Source organism: Molossus molossus, unplaced genomic scaffold (assembly GCF_014108415.1).
Source record: "Molossus molossus isolate mMolMol1 unplaced genomic scaffold, mMolMol1.p scaffold_m16_p_11, whole genome shotgun sequence".
NCBI lineage: Eukaryota > Metazoa > Chordata > Mammalia > Chiroptera > Molossidae > Molossus > Molossus molossus.
This window is the reverse complement of record NW_023425346.1, coordinates 41,190,130-41,209,417: the sequence shown is the minus strand read 5'-3', so window position 1 is coordinate 41,209,417 and position 19,288 is coordinate 41,190,130. Positions and strand designations below refer to the sequence as shown.

Genomic DNA, 19,288 nt, shown 5'->3' with positions numbered 1-19,288 from the left:
AAATAGAACAAAAGATTTATATAGTATCAGCTAATTCTGTGCTTCCACACAATATTGGTATCAAAAGTCTTTGGCTAGTTATTTGAGTAAGGGCAGGGCACAAGAACATTTTTGAACAAGGACCAATTTTCATAAATAGAAACGCCAGTGACATTTTTTTTTCCCCAATCAAAATTTAAACTACACTTATTGAATCCCATTCATAGACAAAAATATTATTTAGATTATCTATGTATTTTTGAAAAGTCCACGACAACTGGTACTACAAGTTAGTCATTTAAATGTTAACATGTGAGCATATTTGAGAAGTAGCAGAAGAGGCAGTTTCTAATTTTAGTTCTGAAACTCAATACAGTATTAATATTTCAGTACATACAGGAAACCTAAAGACTTAGTTGCAGGATAAAGCAATTCTTGATAGAGTCATGGGTTCTGGTCATGTGGACCTAGTAATTTATAAGCATTCATTAGCCAAAGATGGTACCAGTTTTTTCAACCATACAGTCCACAGATACACATTGTTCATTTGAGATGTCCAGAAAGTGTGACTTATAAATCAGTCTCCATCATGAGAAGAAATCAGTGTGTGTACCCTACTGAGTATGTCCATGCTACTTTTGAAATGTTTATTTCTTCTTTTATATATTGAATGTATTGGGGGGACATTGGTTAATAAAATTATAAAGGTTTCAGGTGTACAATTCTATAATACAGCATCTGTATAATGTATTGTATGTTTACCACCCCTAATCAAGTCTCCATCCCATTTATCCCCCCACACCTCCGTCCACCTGCTTCCCCTATAGTAATCACTATGCTGTTGTCTGTGTCTATGGAAATGTTTATTTCTTAATGTTATCTAAATTTTGATTCAGTTATATGACCCACGTTTTATCAATATCTAAGTTAATTAAAATTAGCATTCTCTTTTGCAGAGTTTATGTTGTGTTCAACCAAAATTTACTGATGGTTACTTGAATTCAACATCCTATGCTTAGTACCTTGGGGTTGCTGAAATGCACCCAGGGAACTTACAATCCAGAGGGAAAACCACTGGTGCAATGCAAGAGAAAGAGAGATAGCAACTTACTTTATGTCAGAAAATATCAGAGTATGGCTTCTAAAATTTATTTTATTTTATTTTTAGCCTTTGCCAGAGTTGCCTCGTATTCCAGGACTTGTTCTCTCTGGAAGTACATTTTCAGACTGTCTCATGGTGGTACAGTTCTTACGAAACTTTGGTAAAGTTTTGGGCTTTGATGTGAATATTGATGTTCCAAACCTGAGTGTTCTTCAAGAGGGATTGCTAAATATAGGGGACAGCATGGGCGAAGTACAAGACTTGCTTGTGAGGCTCCTCTCAGCTGCCGTATGCGATCCAGGTCTCATTACGGGATACAAGGTAAAACACACACACGACAACAAAATATACACACACATACATTTAGAAGTTTTTTCAGTGCATTGATAGCTGGCTATAGCATATTAGAAGAAGATTGTATAGACTGTTCCAATTTTTCTACATAATGTTCAATGTAGATTTGCTTCAGGTTATGGTTGGTACAAACCCAGAAAAACTTGCCTCTTAAAGCTTAAGGAATGTGGATCATTCCCAAATTACTCTTTTTCTTCTAACTTTCCGTTAAAAAAAAAAAAGGAAATACCAACTGATATTCAGCAAACCAGAGAATTCATAATTCATAAAGCAATTAGAACTTATGTGCACTTTCTGAAATTAGACTGTGTTCTCTCTGAATCACTGTAACTAAGGCTAATCAAAGCACCTACAGACCGACCAGCATGTTAAGACTTTGTACTGCTCAGTGGATGATACTCAATTAAATTCAAAGTTATCTTAATTCCAATTAAGATGTATATTTCACTCAGTCTTGCCATAGGTAATATTGTAGAGAGAGAAGCTTCTAGATACACCTGTTACATTTTCCTTCATCTCCCTATCACTCAAAATACCAGGCAAATAAAACCCATGGTGCGCCCTGGCCGGTTTGGCTCAACGGTTAGAGCGTTGGCCTGCGGTCTGGAGAGACCCGGGTTCGGTTCCCGCTAAGGGCACGTACCTCGGTTGCAGTTTGTCCCCGGCCCTGGTTGGGTCATGTGAGTGGCGACCACTCGATGTGTCCCTTGCACGTTGATGTTTCTCTCTCTCTCTCTCTCTCTATCTCTCTCTCTCTCTCTTTCTCCCTCTCTCTCTCTCTCTCTCCCCCTCCCACTCTATCTGAACAAAATATCGAAAAATGTCCTCGGGTGAGGATAAAAAAAAAAACAAAACCCATGGTGCCATAGAGCCAGACAATGTAATAGCGATTTTCTTTTAACCTCCTATACCCTCGTCCCCTGAATGTCTACATTAAGGCCGGAAAAACTTGGGATGGTTTCTGTAGTCAAAGAAGGCATGGTAGACAATATCTACCCTGAGTTTATACTCTTCTCCCCACCTGACTTTTAACCAAGAGTTTCAAGGAGGAAAAGAAAGATTACAGGTACTTGAGTTGTCTATCATCTCTTACCGATTTTTTCTCCACTTCATCAAAAATATGAATAAAGCTGTTGTTGGTAATATCTAGATTATATAATACCAACATTTAAAAATTATGTTGTTTTATGTCATGAATGGTTATGACCAATACTGATAAAAATGCCAAAATTTTATAGGCCAAAACAGCTCTTGGAGAACATTTGCTGAATGTTGGTGTGAATCGAGACAATGTTTCCGAGATTCTGCAAATTTTTATGGAGGCCCACTGTGGACAAACTGAGCTTACTGAAAGCCTGAAGACCAAAGCTTTTCAGGCTCACACTCCAGCCCAGAAAGCCTCAGTCCTGGCCTTCCTGATCAATGAACTGGCATGCAGCAAGAGTGTGGTGAGGTGAGCATATGCCCAGACTTTTCTGGGGATTCTTTTCTGTTTTGAATTTGTCTTATCACAAAGTGATGCAGATTGCTTATAGACACTTCAAAGTTACAGACTAGCACACAGAAAAAAATTAAAATTACACTAATAATAAGTTTTCATGTACTTTGTAGTCTATTGAAAAGAAAAGTTGGATCAGACTGTATATAATATTTATAACATTTTATTTAATAATTTTATTTATATACTAAAATGTAAAAAATATTTTTCCTTGCTGTGGTCCTAGAATCCAGCGCTGTTGGAAGAATCCAGGATTTTTATTTTCTTAACATCTTATGATGATAGATGACAACCTGATTTTCTTTAGTATCCATTCGTAGCACTATCCAGCTACTTATTATTTTACTGTGTTCTAATGCAACCTTAATATTATTAGTTTATTGATGTATTAATTTGTACTTAAAAAAACAATACTTAATCTTATTTAAGAGTCAAAGTAAGTCCTCCAGTCTAGTATTTCAAGATTTGTTGAACAAATTCATGTTCATCTTGTTTTTGCTATTTGTTATTTTATAGATTTTAATTATTTTTTTTTAGTTCTTTACCTTTTTAGGAAAAGGAGCAATCTAAATATTACAGTCATGCATTTCTATTATTGGCAGACATATTTTAAGTTTTCTGTACATCTCTTAGTTATGATACTGTATTAATATAGTTTTTCACTTGATTTTTATTATTTATTGGTAATCATCATTTTTACTTACCAAAAAACTGCATCAGTTTGCTTACCATCTTAATGTATTGCATAATGGATTAATTTATGTCTAATAAATTTTTGCATTGACAGTGAAATTGACAAGAACATTGATTATATGTCAAACTTGAGGAGAGATAAATGGGTGGTAGAAGGTAAACTCCGCAAGTGAGTCCTTTTTTATTTCTTTCCCTTTGTACACGTTTCCCAGTAAAACATACAAACTGCAAAGATAGAATTTAAACCTTATTTTGTCTAAGGATTAGAAAGGGTAAAGCTTGAAATTTAGATGAGGTGTGAAATTAATGAAACTCAGGGCCAGAATTTGCATTGGACAAAAGATATAATCAGATTTATTGAGCTCATATACTTCAAACTTAGAAGAAAGTCCATTTGTCTTTTTTCTTTAGAAATTAAGCAATCACATTTTCTAAGATTTTTGTTGTTTTCAGGTTACTTTTGTCATAAATAGAATCTGTTTGGAGCTACCACCCTTTTCCTTAATTGCTTTCTAGTTGAAGTTTGCTTTTACAGAGCATCTAACATATCCAAACATATTCGGCATTGAAACCTACTTAGCTTCCTGCCAGGAAATATGCTGAAAGTATTCAACTTCTGTGTTAAGAGGGTAGTTTCTTTGTGGTCATTTGAACTGAAATTTTTCAGTCTGATAGTATAGGATCAGGAATTATCACTTGGCCATTGCTGGACTTAATCTTTTCAGCTTTCTAACTTTTACATTTTTAAAGGTGTTCTAATTCCAAAGAAATACCTAGAATTATTACTGAAAGTTAATATATTTTGTAATTTCTGAAAACATATTTCTTAAAGTCTAATTTTTATTGTCATTGATTTATTGCTTACTGTGAGAGAAATACCATTAGGTATTTTTGCTTAAAACTCACATTATGCTCTTTCAAAAGTATTTTAAAAAGCCCTGGCTGGTTTGGCTCAGAGGTTAGAACGTTGGCCTGCGGTCCAGAGAGACCCGGGTTTGGTTCCCGATAAGGGCATGTACCTCGGTTGCAATTTGTCCCCAACCCTGGTTGGTCGTGCGGGTGGCAGCCACTCGATGTGTCCCTTTCACATTGATGTTTTTCTCTCTCTCTCCTTCCCACTCTGTCTGAAAAAATGGAAAAATGTCCTCGGGTGAGGATTAAAAAAAAAAAAAAAAAAAATGCCTTTTCTTTCATATCATCATTTTTTATTTTTTTTTATTTAAAGGCTGAGAATCATTCATGCTAAGAAAACAGGCAAAAGAGACACTGCAGGTGGCATTGATCTTGGAGAAGAACAGCATCCATTAGGGACACCCACTCCAGGGCGAAAGCGAAGAAGGAAGGGAGGAGACAGTGACTATGATGATGATGATGACGATGATAGTGATGACCAAGCTGATGAAGATGAAGAGGATGAAGAAGATAAAGACGACAAAAAAGGAAAGAAGACTGATATCTGTGAAGATGAGGTAATCAAATTTAGGTTGATTTTAATATTTAACTATGACTGCATACATTAAAAAATAACACAGAATTTGGGGTCAAATGGACTTGGGTTTTATTCCACTTTGTCACTTACTTGCCTCAGTTTCTTCATCTGAAAACGGAATATTACAGTATTCACCACATAGCCCTGGCCAGTTTGGCTCAGCTGTTGGAACACTGGCCTGAGGACCAGAGTCACAGGTTGGATTCTGGTCAAGGGCACGTGCATGGTTGCAGTTCGGTCCCCAGCCCTGGTCGGGGTCATGCAGGAGGCAATCAGTTACTGTGTCTCTCTCACATTGATGTTTCTCTCTCTCTCTCTCTCTCTCTCTCTCTCTCTCTCTCTCTCTCTCTCTCTCTCTCCCCTACTCCATTCTATCTGAAGATAAATGGAAAAATATCCTTGGGTGAGGATTAAAAAAAAATATTCACCACATAAAGTCTTTGGTGATGGGTAAATAAATACTGAATAGACTGTCTACCGATAGCAGGCAATTTACATTGAGTAAAAGAAGTTTTTCTTTTTATGTAATGACTTCAGAGTTCCCCAAAGAACTATGCTGATTCTTAAGTTTAGGCATTCTCTTTCATTCTGTTGGCATACTGTCTTATATTTGTACAATACTTCATGTAATAAAAGTGTTGCCAGGTTTTGTGAAACAGGTATATTTCTCAAACACCAGTTTATTATGCGAGGCAGAGAAATCAGATTTCTGCAGGGGGCCTGGGGTCCCCAAGGCCACTTCCAGAGTTAGTGATTCACTAAGAGGACACACAAAACTCAGCATCTAGCCGTGCTGTGGCTATGAATTATAGGAATGCCTAGCTTTAGGCATTTTTGATCAAAGATGTATAGGGCACTAAAAATCCCCTCTTGGTTTAGTCACACTGAGGAAGATTTGCAGTATGAAACTGTAATGCATTAAGTGTAACTGCCTTGATAGGGTATTTACAATGTGCTAGGCATATACAAAGGAAAGGCATTGACATTTCTCAGGAATAAATTCTCACAAAGCCTTTCTGGACACATTAGTTGGGGTCTACAAGCTGGGCTGGATGTTAACCTGAGGAACAGTTACAGGGAACAGTTTTCCAGGCAGAGAGAACAGCGTGAGCAAGGGCCCGGGGCCTGAAACCACAGTGCTGTGAGGGACTTACAGGTGCTCCAATGTTACTACAGACTCTCATACGCCCCAACTGCAAAGCAGGATTTCATACTTTTTTGGTGACAGGAAGCTATTCAAGGGTTTTAAGTAAGGGAATGACATGGTCAGACTTGATTTTTAAGTCTATAGCTCTGTGGAAGATAGAAATAGATTTGGGCAGGGCAAGATCAGAGGTGGGAAGATCAGGCAGGAGGTTGGTGAGTTGTCAGGGGTCTGCATCTAGACCAATCGTAGTTGGGATGAAGAAGGAGGAAAGGATTGAATAAATATTTAGGAGGAAGAATGAGTAGTATTTGAGGATGAACTGTGTAGATTGAAGGAGGGGTAGCATTGATTCCCAACCATCTGGCTTGGGAGACTGCACACAATGGTCACCCTTAACCGAGGCAGAGAAATCAGGAGGAGCAGAGTAAATTGATAGGGGCGAGGGGAAGACAGGTCATTGAAGACAGGAAGTGATGGTAGGTTTATTTTAGCCGTGTTGAGTTTGAGGTGCCTGTGCAGAAGTTCAGCATCAACTGGATTTAAGCATCTGAAGACTGAAAAAAAATTCATTCTTGAAAATACAGATCTGGAATTTATTAGCACACAGACAATAGTTTAAAATCATGAGGTGGGTACGTTTGCACAAGGGCATTGCTTTAGTGAATAGAGGGGTGGACTGAGGTTGAAACCCTCTGAGCATCACTATTTAAGAAGAGCCCAAAGGCTTGTTGTTGAAAATGGAACACAGAGGTGGGAGATTGCTGCAGGGGGCCTGGGGTCCCCAAGGCCACTCCCAGAATTAGTGATTCACTAAGAGGGCACACAAAAGTCAGCATCTAGCCGTGCTATGGTTATGAATTATAGCAATAGGGAACAAAGCAAAACCAGCAGAGAGAAAAGGCAGGTGAGTCAAAGTTCAGAGGAAACCAGGCCTAAGCTTCCACGAATCTTTTCCCAGAGAAATCACACAGCAGTTCTCCCAGCCATGAGTTGTGACACACGTGAAATGTTGTGTATGCTCATTACAGACACTGTGCCTGAGTTTTTGCTGGGGACTGGTCACAAAGGCACCCTCTGTAGCATGTGCCAAAAGTCCAGGCTCCCAGAAGAAAAGCAGGTATTCAGTATAAACCACATTGTTAGCACAGGTTAGGTCTATTTTATCAGTTAGGGACAGGCAACCCTCAAATCCAAGTTTCCAGACACCAGCCACATGCAGGCCTTTCAAAGGGCAGTAGTCAGGCCTGCAATGTTAACTCTTTTCTATACATGTAGAAATAACAAAACTGAGGGCATAATAAACATTAAGGCAGCAGGAGTCTAGTGAGATGAGGACTAGAAGTTTTCGGTAGATTTGGAAAGAGGTCATCACAGGTTCATTAGCAGGGTGAGAGCCGCAGCCGGGCTACGCGGGCTGAGAACAATGGCGCGTGAGAAAGTGAGGATGACTGTTCTAAGCACTGTGCCTCAGAGGACAGGGTAGTCCTAGAGGGGCAAAGACCAAGGATTTTTTAGGTGTGGAAAGACCTGAGATGAATTTTGGTTGAAGGGAAAGAGTCAATAAAATGAGGGTGGGATTGAATATTAAAGAGATGAAGAGCATAAATAATGGTATAAGGTTCCTAAAGATATTGGAAGGTATTCAGTCATGGTGAAGGGGCTAGCTTTGAAGAGTAGGCTAAAGGAAAGAAGGGAAGGTTATGGAGGCAGGTGTCTGTGAGTTTTAAAGGAAGCTACCATAAGCCATGGAAATGGACGTGTGTGAAGGAGAGATAAAAGTTCTTCACCTTTTGCCCTGGCTGGTTTGGCTCAGCGGTTAGAGCGTCAGCCCACGGACCAGAGAGTCCTGGGTTCGGTTCCTGCTAAGGGCATGTACCTCGGTTGCAGTTTGTCCCCCCTGGGTCGTGTGGGTGGCGACCACTCGATGTATCTCTCTCACGTTGATGTTTTTCTCTCTCTTCCTTCCTCTCTCTCTCCCACTCTATCTGAAGATAAATGCAAAAATGTCCTCAGGTGAGGATAAAAAAAAAAATTTTTTTTTAAAAAGCTCCTCACCTTTTAGCAAAAAAGAGTTCTAGAAATATTGACAGGGCTCCAGAATGGTACTCAGAAAACAACATACAGCCAGCCATTCCTTCTGCCCTCAGTGCCAGGAATATTCAGCTAAAGAAATCTGGAGACGACTCTTGTTCTTTCTTACATCAGCTTAGTACTGCTAGAGAAATAAAGAAAGCCTAAAGGGATATCTTTATTGATAGAATATGTGAAAATATCTAATCAAGACCAATGATAAGTTACTGAATCAAATATTTACTGAATCTGGATAACAATGTAGAGGTACTTATAAGATCACATACTACTCAGTTCGCTTAAGTAAAAATAGCAGAAATGTGAAATGTTTTCATAATCCCTCCCCAATGTCATATTTTAAACCAGAATAATAAAAAAGTACGTGTGTGAGCTTTACTGAATGTGAAAATTCAGTACATTGAGATTCCTTGCAGAAATTATTTTATAATGTACTTTTGAAACCACTTGATCATATAATTTTGTGCTGTGGCAAATAATGTGAAGTGTGTATAATTTGGGTATTAGAATTGTAATTACCCAAACAAAAGAGACCATTTATAACCAATCTGCTTCATTTGGCAAGTGGAGCTGTTTTTATAGCAGGAATTAAACCTTTCTGATCAATATTAATCAGCTTTTCACAGAATTGGCATCCCTTTTCAGCATTTAATATTACAAATTGTTTTAAAGTGTTGACTCATAATTGACAACCCTGTATTGAGACTGCAGTGTATTTTACTGGGTAGTTATCTCACTAAATTAGAATTTGTTTACAGAAATTATCTGTTATGCCTGGCTTCTTTTTTTTTCACACTTTTTTTCTTTAAGGGAGATAAGACTATTAAAAATTGTTATTAATGATTTAAAAAGTATTAATATTTCTTACACCAGATGTGTCATTTAATGTAGCATTTTGTTTTATTACGTGTTGAATTATAGAGTTAGATTATAGAATTTCATTGATGAAAAATCCTAGCAAATGTGTATCTTGTTATTAATGTGAGAAAGCAGTTTAAAAACTTTTTAAAATATCAACTATTTTTAGGATCTAAGAAGCCAAATTAGCCTTTCCTGTAAATGAATTGAGAGTTAATCTTTATAATGAAGAACTGGTAAACCCTTATTAATATCGTAATAAAATAAAATTTTAACTATTTAATGAACTTGATTGATAAGATAGGCACATTATTCCTCCAAAAATGTTTGGCCTCTTGATTAAAGTACATGTAGAGTCTCTGCTGTTATACTTAAAAAACTAATTGCAGGTAACCTTTCCATTGAGAGTCACAGGATACCTTTCAATTAAAAGATATCACCCCTGACTAAGTCATAGCCCTTTGTCTTAAAGACAAATCCCTCTTCTCCTCATTCTTTATTCCTTCTACAGATGGATCCTCTCCTTAATACTTCAATTTATGTCGAAACCTATGTGAGCTTTAAGCTCTCAAGGTGGCATGTAAGAGTCGATGTAGACAATTAAATTCTGACATACAGGGGCATGTAATGGCCTTCTCTCCTGGTTGGGAAACTGGAGAACCATGGCTAGAATTGATTCTGTGTTCTTCGTGTTGTTGTTGTGCTTTTCTCTTGTCTTTCAAATTCCTACATCTCTCTTAAAATTATAAGGACTATTAGCCAAAACTTCATTAAATAAAACTTTAGTAGACATTTTACTCCTTTTGCATCACGGGAAGAATGTTAGAAATGGCAGTTAATTTGGTTGATACATAGCAACTTTGATGTGTATTGAATTATATTTTTACATAAGCAAATTATTAAACATTTGTCATTTTAGAATCATATAGATATAAAAATATCTATCTGAGATTCAAGATCCAAGGGTCATTGAGTCTGTTGTCTTTTCAGGTTTCTTTTAATCTCCAATAAAATCATGTTACTGTTAGCACAAATATTATGCCTAAATGCCTTTGTAACATGGCCCCTATGTTTACATAAGGAGTGGGTAAAAGGTAGATAATGGCAATTCCATTGAGATTTTCCTTTCACTTCTTTTTGTTGGGGAGATAATCACACTGATCTAGAAATATCTGTTTATGATTAGTTTGTGTGGCAATATGGCTTTTGAAAAATGCTTATAAAAAGTGAACATCAAAAACAAGTTCTTATTTTTTTAAACACTCCTTCCACATAGCTTCTCTTGGTATCCATTCCCATTAGAAGTCACCTCACCCTCCCCTGAACTCGAGGAGTCTTGCATCTTCTCATTAAAGTACAATTTTGAGAAAGAAAATTTACACACTATGGGCCAGCAACTCTGCTTGTTGATTTCAGATCTATTCTTATTTAGTTCCCACAAAACTCCCATGTTACAGATAATGTTATCACCATTTTACAGTTAAGGAAACAGTCCTTTCCATTTGTTAAGTCAGTACTGTATATAGTAGGGGTTATTTTTCTTTTAAAATCTCAGTGTGTTCAAAATATAACTTAACCTTCTTTGCTCTAAAAATGACTCAGTTTATGGTACCAGTATTGTGGCAGCCTCCCAGATTTAAACCCTTGACATAATTTACTCCTTCCTTCATCTCCCTCACCCCTCTCTGCTTCATATCCATCAGTTGCAAGGACTTAACAGTTCTAACTACTTAATATCTCTTACATCTATTTGCTTTTCTCTATTTCTCTTTCCCTAGGAAGGCCCACATCCTGCTTTCCTCTTTAATCATTGCAGCAGTCTACTAACTAGATTTGCCGATTCTGGTCCTTTCCCTGCTCCAGGCCATCTTACAGCTATTGCCGTATTAATCTCCATAAAGCACAGTTCTGATGTTTAACCTCCCTCAAAGGATCATCATACCGTTGTTCATTGCCAAGCACTTACAGCACTAGACAGTTCACTCCTGAACTCCTCTTGGCCTTATCTCCCACCTTACCCTCTTCATGTACCTTTCACGTCAAGATGTAGCAAACCTTTTCTGCTGTACCCTGCCCTTTTTTCTCTGATTAATCAATTCTTAACTATTTTTTAGTAACTAATTAAAACACTCTTTCCACATAGCTTCTCTTGGTATCCATTCCCAGTAGAAGTCGCCTCACCCTCCCCTGAACTTGAGGATTCTTTATCTCTGCCTCTCTGAAGTCCTTCCTAATGTTGGGTGGTTTTTACTTTTAGTGTAATGTTTTATGTGTCTCCCTACCAGATTATTAGTTTATAGAAAGCAAGAACTGACTCCTCTTCATTTCCTTAGGGTGTATCCTAGTACTTTGCATATAGGAGGCGTTCATTAAATATTTGCTGATTGATTGAATAAATAAATCTTAAAAATAGGTAAATGATACTGTATTTTGTTATGTATAGGATGAAGGTGACCAAGCAGCAAGTGTTGAAGAGCTAGAAAAACAGATTGAAAAACTGAGTAAAGTAAGCACTTTCAGATTACACTTTATATCTTTTTTGCAGTGTTTTAGAAATCTGCCTTTTATGAGATTAGTTTTCTGGCTGCTAACAAAGCTTTTTATAAGTAATGAAAATGAGGTACTCTAGAAACATTCTCAGCTAAACCTTAAATGTTTAATGCTAAGGTTAAAAGCCTGCTTCTTAAGACATGGTACTAAACTTAGTCAGGGCCTATAGTCTTCAGTTCTTCATTTAAATACAACATCTACAAATACATGGTTTTGTTTCTTGGAATTAATTACTTTAAAAGTCCAGTCAAATTCCATGGTAATAGTTTCAGCATCTTATCTTTTATTTTACATTGATATATTTGAATTGAATTTATAAACTGTATATATTTATGTACCTCTCATTAAAACTTGAATTTCAGTAGCTTTAGGGAAGTTATCAATGAGCTTCTTGTTTAAAAATGAGTTTTTAAAAGTATTATGAGATTAATATTAGATACCTGTATATTATATCGATGTTAACCTCATCACCAATTTACCTCAAAATTTTGTTAAATGTTGCCTAGATTTACAGCATGAGTATAAAAATAGGCAAATACAGATATGGTCAGTTACACTTATGACTATTAGTTGTTATACACTAATCAGTAGAATCGAGCCAATTTTCTTTGGCTCAATAAAATACTTGATAACGTTGTTTATTATCACGTGTAAGACATGCTACTATAAGATACCTGACCAAATAAAACTTACCATTTTAATTCGTGGCATCAAAAATATTCCAATTACCCTCAAAATAGTTTTGATTTTTATAAATGTTACTGACATTGAAGTCAGACATGTAATATTTAGATCTTTTGCTGTCTTTTCCCAGTAGTGAAACTTATCTGCTCTAAAGGCATACTAAGTGTAAAGTTATTTATGTATTAATTTTTAAAGCACTTAACACCTGTAGCTTAACTTTATGCATCATTTTTAACAGCAACAGAGTCAGTACAGAAGGAAGCTCTTTGACGCGTCTCACTCTTTACGTTCGATGATGTTTGGCCAGGATCGCTACAGACGCCGGTACTGGATTCTTCCCCAGTGTGGGGGCATTTTTGTAGAAGGCATGGAGAGTGGTGAAGGTAAGAATTGTTAAACCTATTACAAAGTAATATCAGAAATCATTACTCCTTCAATATATTTTGTGCTTCTAGAATCCAATTTGCCTATAGGTAAACATATTCCTTTTGCACTAATGCCCCTTTTAGTCATAAATATTCCTTCTCTGCCCATGATTTTTCTTCTGCTGCTCTTTCTGACATCAAACATAAACTATCCCTTCTTTATTTAGTTGACAAAGGTCTTGATCAGTATTATCCTTTACAGCTGCTGCTCCATTTCTCTTCCTTCCCGTTGTCAAATTTCCTAACTTGTGGTCTATTCTTTAACCTTTGCAACAAGCATCCATCTGACAGCATCTCTGGAGCTCACTTGCTCAAATCTAAGACTCTTATCATAATCCTCTTACTTCTTTAGATCTTGTTCATTTCTGAAATTTGTGATCACCTCCTTTTCCACTAAACTTCTTCCTTTTCTTTTTATTTTAATTAATGTTGGAGAGAGAGGAAGGGAGAGGGAGAAAGGAAAAAAATACATCAATGTGAGAGAAACATTGATCGGTTGCCCCCTACACATGCCAGCTAAGGTATGTTATAAAAATATTAAATTCATCCTTTCATTTCACCATTCAAGAAATATTTATCGAGCCCCTATTTTATAGCAGCCACCATGTTGGCATTTGGGATCCGGTAATAAGCAACATAGACATTGCTCTGCCTTTAAGTAATGCCTTTTGATTTAAATTCTAGTGGGTAGGTGTGGGATAGAATAGAAAATAAACAGGTTTTAAGTATAATGTAATATCCGGAAAGGAAATGTATAGAATGACATTTGAAGGTGAATGGAATCGGGTCTGTACTTTAGATAAGGTGATCAGAGGAAACTCCTGTGAGGAAATGACAGTTTGAAACCTGAAGGATAAAGAACCAGTCAACAAAACGGTATCCTAGGTAGAGGGAACAGCAAATGCAAAGGCCCCAAGAAAGCAAAGAACAGCGTGTGGCGAAGCTGTAAAATGGGAAAAAGGAAGAGCAAGGTTAGCAAGGACGAGAGTGGTCAGCGGTTATAGAGGTTTTCAGCAACCACATCATACAGGGTTGTAGTCCTTGCTGAGGAGTTTGGATTTTATTCTAAGTTGCAGAAAGTAAATAGAGTACCCATTTATGTACTCGTGTAAAATGACAGATTTCTGGAAGGACAAAGACATGATTGATGAACTATGGCTACCTCCAAAGAACAGGATAGGGACTGAAGGAGAAGGGCAGGATGAGTTTAATTTATACCATTTTTTCCTGGTTTACTTATTAGGATAAATTTATAGAAAAACACTTACTGAGTACTAAGATACGTACTTTTCAGAGTTTTTCAAATACACTGCCAATATGCCCTCTGGAAAGCATAGATCAATACACATTCAGACCAGAAGTACACAAACAAGAGCATGTTTGCCAACACCCTCAATGAAACTGAACACTACACATATTTTCTGTCTTTGCCAAGATCTGAAAGGTGAAAACCTAAACTGTATTTTTTTCTGATAACTAGTAAGGCTGAATATCTTTTTATAGTTGTATTGGTATTTCTCCTTTGTCAAAGTTTGGTTCATATTTTTGACCAATGTTTTAAAAGCAATTTATATAAACTCTTTTTAAAATGCAAATCCAGCCCTGGCCGGTTTGGCTCAGCGGTTAGAGCGTCCGCCTGCGGTCCGGAGAGACCCGGGTTCGATTCCCGCTAAGGGCATGTACCTTGGTTGCAGTTTGTCCCCGGCCCTGGTTGGTCGTGCGGGTGGCAACCACTCGATGTGTCCCTTCACATCGATGTTTCCCTCTCTCTCTCTTCCTCTCTCTCCCTCCCACTCTATCTGAACAAAAAATGGAAAAATGTCCTCGAGTGAGGATTAAAAAAAAAAAAAAAAAAAAATGAAAAGTCCAAAGATACAGATACAAGATCATTTATCATTTAAAGCATTGCTTGTATTAATAAATAACTGGAACCAACTAACAGTCATCAAGAGAAGAATGATTATTTAAATTATGAAATGTTCTATTGAATACTCTGTAGCCATTAGCATTTATAGTGTAGTTATCTATGTATTGACACATCAGAGTTTTTACAGAGTATTATCCAGTAAAACATGTAGACTAGAATGTCCTGTATATAATAGGGTTGCCTTTTTAAAATGTATAGGTTTAAGTGTGTATGTGTGTGCACAGAGAAATGCAAGAAGAATTTATACAAAAATGTTAATAGTAATTTTTACTATGTATTATAGCTTTAAATATTTTTTATATTTTAATTTTTTCTAATGATTAATTATAAAATTACATTAATGTTCCAAAGTTCATACCAATCTAGTCTATAAAAAGGGGAAAAATGGAGAGTATTAAGTATCTAGAAAAGTTTGTTAAAATATTTATGCATATAACTTGATAAATTATACTAAAATATAATTATAGTATTATTTGATCTGGAATAACTGGTTTTCATAATACTTTTCAATTTTTATAGGACTAGAAGAAATCGCAAAGGAAAGAGAAAAATTAAAAATGGCAGAAAGTGTTCAGATCAAAGAAGAAATATTTGAGACTTCAGAGGATACTTTAAATTGTTCAAATCCAGATCATTGTGAACAGAAGGAAGACCCTAAAGAAAAAGACAACACAAATCTATTTCTTCAGAAGCCTGGCTCTTTTTCAAAATTAAGCAAGCTTTTAGAAGTAGCCAAGATGCCTCCTGAGTCAGATGTAATGACACCCAAACCAAATAGTAGTGCAAATGGGTGCACATTGTCTTACCAAAACAGTGGGAAACACTCAGGGGGCAGCATTCCATCAACAGCAGCACAAAGCAACATGGAAAAGACAGACTCTAATAATCTGTTCAGTACTGGTTCAGGTGGTCCAGGGAAGTTCTATAGCCCCCTCCCCAATGACCAGTTATTAAAAACACTGACTGAAAAGAACAGACAGTGGTTTAGCCTTTTGCCCAGAACACCTTGCGATGACACGTCTCTTACCCATGCCGACATGCCAGCTGCTTCTGTAGTGACTCCTCAGTCTCAGCCACCATCTAAATCACCTTCACCTGCCCCAGCTCCTCTTCTTGGGTCATCTTCTGCCCAGAATCCTGTTGGCCTAAATCCATTTGCTTTATCACCTCTTCAGGTTAGTACTGCTAAATGTAGCTCATTTTCATGTTGCTTTATTTGATCTTTGACCCCATAAAGATTTTCACTAAAGGCGAATCAGTCTAATATTTGTAAGATTATCCCTGCTACAGTTTGAAAGCTAAAGAGTTAGAATTGGTATTACCAAGCTTCATCAGAACTACTGATTTCTAATCTAAGTGTAAGACAAAGGCTGCTTAATTACTTGTTAACTTATTACTATTACAGTATATCTAAAAGGAAATTCCTTTGTGGAGCCAATAAGTACATGGAATTTAACATTGCTGTTATTATATTTAGTTTTCCTATAATTGTGATAAATGAAAGAATTTTTTTTTCAGAATTAAAAAAAATTCAAATTCTAAGCATTTTTTTTCCTTTCTTCTTAGATTGTTCTACTTTTAAATTTTTTTGCTTTTGCAGATGAAAAGTGGAGTGTCTATGATGGGACTCCAGTTTTGTGGGTGGCCCACTGGCATGCTTACCTCCAATATTCCATTTACATCACCTTTGCCTAGTCTGGGATCCGGGTTGGCATTATCTGAAGGAAATGGTAATTCATTTTTGACTCCCAACGTTGCTTCAAGTAAAAGTGAATCTCCAGTTCCACAGAATGAAAAAGTCTCTTCAACTCAACCTGCAGCTGTCGAAGTAGCAAAACCAGTAGATTTTCCTAATCCGAAACCAATTCCAGAAGGTAGGTACATTGAGATGGCAGGTACATTAAGTTTACCTCACTGCTATAGATTTCTGTATTATAACTGAATCTTGCTTTGATGGTCTTATACATAGTTGTAAATCGTTTTCCTTGCATTGTGCCATTAGTTCATATTCAAGATATTTGTAAAAGATCTTATTTTCTTGACTTAGAAATGCAGTTTGGTTGGTGGCGAATTATTGACCCAGAGGACCTAAAAGCTCTGCTTAAAGTGCTACATCTCAGAGGGATAAGGGAAAAAGCATTACAAAAACAAATTCAGAAGCACTTGGATTATATTACTCAAGCCTGCATCAAGAATAAGGATGGTGTGTACCTAAAAGAGATTTCTATTGTCTTGCTTAGTTACGAGAATTACTTCTTTTTTATTAAGACATATTTTTATGTCTTGATTCTTAATTTATTACTTATAGGCATTTTCTTCCATTTTGCTCAAAAATAATAACTATTAACATATATTATATTGGTATTATTTTCTAACAATTTTTTATAACCTGCAGACATATTATTTTGTTTCTTAAAAAAGAATATTTCTACTTTTAAGATTATGCTGCATACATATACAGAAGTAACATTTGTGTGTATTATGTTATATGTACGTGTTGTCTCTGGAATTTTATTCACGTTCTGAAAAAATCATTGAGGGATAAAGTGGATTTTAAAATTAATTTCTTTTCAAATGTAGTTGCTATTATTGAATTAAATGAAAATGAAGAAAACCAGGTTACTCGAGATATTGTGGAGAACTGGTCAGTAGAAGAACAAGCAATGGAAATGGATCTGAATATTCTTCAGCAGGTAGAAGATCTAGAAAGGAGAGTTGCATCAGCAAGTTTGCAAGTGAAGGTAAAATTGACTTGGAATAAAATCTGTCTTTAGGATAATGGAAGGTAACTGATATTTATTATATGCCTGGTATGTGCCAGTTACTGGGCTAAATGCTTTCACTTTATCTCATTTAATTCTCAAAACAATCCAGAGTAAATGTTCCCTATTTTACAGGTAAGGATTAAGGCTCAGAGTAAATAGCCTGCCAATGGTCGTGTAGTAAGTGGCTAAATGTGAATTCAGACTAAGTGTGTCTGACTTCAAAGCCCATGTTCTTTTTATTAAATCTTGCTTCCTCCTTTATAGTCTTCAAAAATATCATTTCCAGTATGCAGTTCTTTACCACAAGCAGAATATCACAGTCTTTCCCATGATAAATGTAATGTTCTATTGACTTCTACTATGGTGTCTTATATAGGACCAGGAACCCCCTTGTATGCAAGCAGTGTTATATGTCACACTTTAACTCTGTCGTTTAAAATTGGATTACATATATATATTCAAATGTCTGATATACTACCACACACACACATACATACCCTATCTATATATATGTAAAGTTTTAATTGACTAGTTTAGTTAATGAGCATTACCAGGTCACAAAGCAGTGATCAGAACTGGCTTCCCATGAACGGGCAAAAGGAAACTTTACGTTTGTGCAAGAATTTTTAGTTTTGTAAAGGGAAGTGTAAAGGTCTTTCTTCTCAATTGATAATGTGGTGATGTCTCTGAGAATAAATGGACTGATGATGAATAAGGGTGAGACAGACACCTGAAAAGGTTTAGAAAATGTAGTCACCACGTAATTTGATTTGACATATTTTCAAATAAATATATCAAATAAACATATGAGAGACATATGTCATAATACAATTCTACCCAAAGATTAAAATTTTTAAATTTTGCTTCATAATTAACACTGGCCATTGGAAACTTTTGAGCATCTCCAAAAAAATGTCATTTTCCAGAGCAATAAAATATTTCTTTTTTTGACAGGAACATTACCAATTTTGGGAAGCAGAAATCTATTATTTGCTGAAAGTATTTTGCTAGCAAACTATGTGTATCCTCCTCCTGGTACTAAAAATGCCTCATTTATCTGGCATCTTCCACAAATGAACTCTTCCACACAAGTTAATTTTCTGGAGAAATAAAAATTATTCCATTAGTGCCATAATTTTTAACATGTTGGCTTATGTTATGCATTATACTGCCTTCTTAAATTGAGAGTAATGAGTTTGATTTAAATTATGGTGGTGACATAAGACCATCAGTATGAGGACCAATTAATAGATAATGATTCCCTCAGGAAATGCGAAGAGGTTTTGCCCCTACATTAAAAGATCCTAGTGTGCTTTGCTTTCTTTTTTTCTTTTCCCTTATTGATGTGAGAGGGAGAGGAAGTGAGAGGGAGAGGGAGATAGAAACATTGATGAGAGAGAACATTGATTAGCTGCCTCCTGCATGCCCCCCACTGGGGATCAGGCCCACAACCTGGGCATGTGCCCTGACCAGGAATCGAACCAGCGACCTCTTACTGTATGGATTGATGCTCAACCATTGAGCCACACTGGCTGGACCAGTGTGCTTTGATTTTTTAACTACTTTATCTGCAATTTTCCAATTCTAATTGGCCATTTGTTGGGGAAGCATATCATCAAGCTGTTTGGGCCTGAAATATTTTTCTGGAGACATCCTCAGTTTTTGGTGAATTGACCGTATCACATTACTGGTTGCTTAGATGTTTGGGGGCTGTGTTCTCAGTAGTGAA

At 36.4% G+C, this 19,288-nt stretch overlaps 1 protein-coding gene across 16 annotated transcripts in view; it reads left to right on the top strand.

The window, feature by feature from the left end:
* Nucleotides 1–19,288, top strand: part of BAZ2B (bromodomain adjacent to zinc finger domain 2B) — a 373,027-nt gene that overhangs the window by 334,182 nt on the left and 19,557 nt on the right. For all 16 annotated transcript variants that reach the window (XM_036254456.1, XM_036254458.1, XM_036254457.1 and 13 more), the window contains 10 exons: nucleotides 1,148–1,402; nucleotides 2,674–2,888; nucleotides 3,721–3,795; nucleotides 4,852–5,095; nucleotides 11,652–11,714; nucleotides 12,681–12,825; nucleotides 15,314–15,969; nucleotides 16,395–16,668; nucleotides 16,842–16,997; nucleotides 17,375–17,535. In XM_036254456.1, coding sequence (XP_036110349.1) covers nucleotides 1,148–1,402; nucleotides 2,674–2,888; nucleotides 3,721–3,795; nucleotides 4,852–5,095; nucleotides 11,652–11,714; nucleotides 12,681–12,825; nucleotides 15,314–15,969; nucleotides 16,395–16,668; nucleotides 16,842–16,997; nucleotides 17,375–17,535 — 2,244 coding nt within the window. The remainder of the gene's footprint in view (nucleotides 1–1,147; nucleotides 1,403–2,673; nucleotides 2,889–3,720; nucleotides 3,796–4,851; nucleotides 5,096–11,651; nucleotides 11,715–12,680; nucleotides 12,826–15,313; nucleotides 15,970–16,394; nucleotides 16,669–16,841; nucleotides 16,998–17,374; nucleotides 17,536–19,288) is intronic.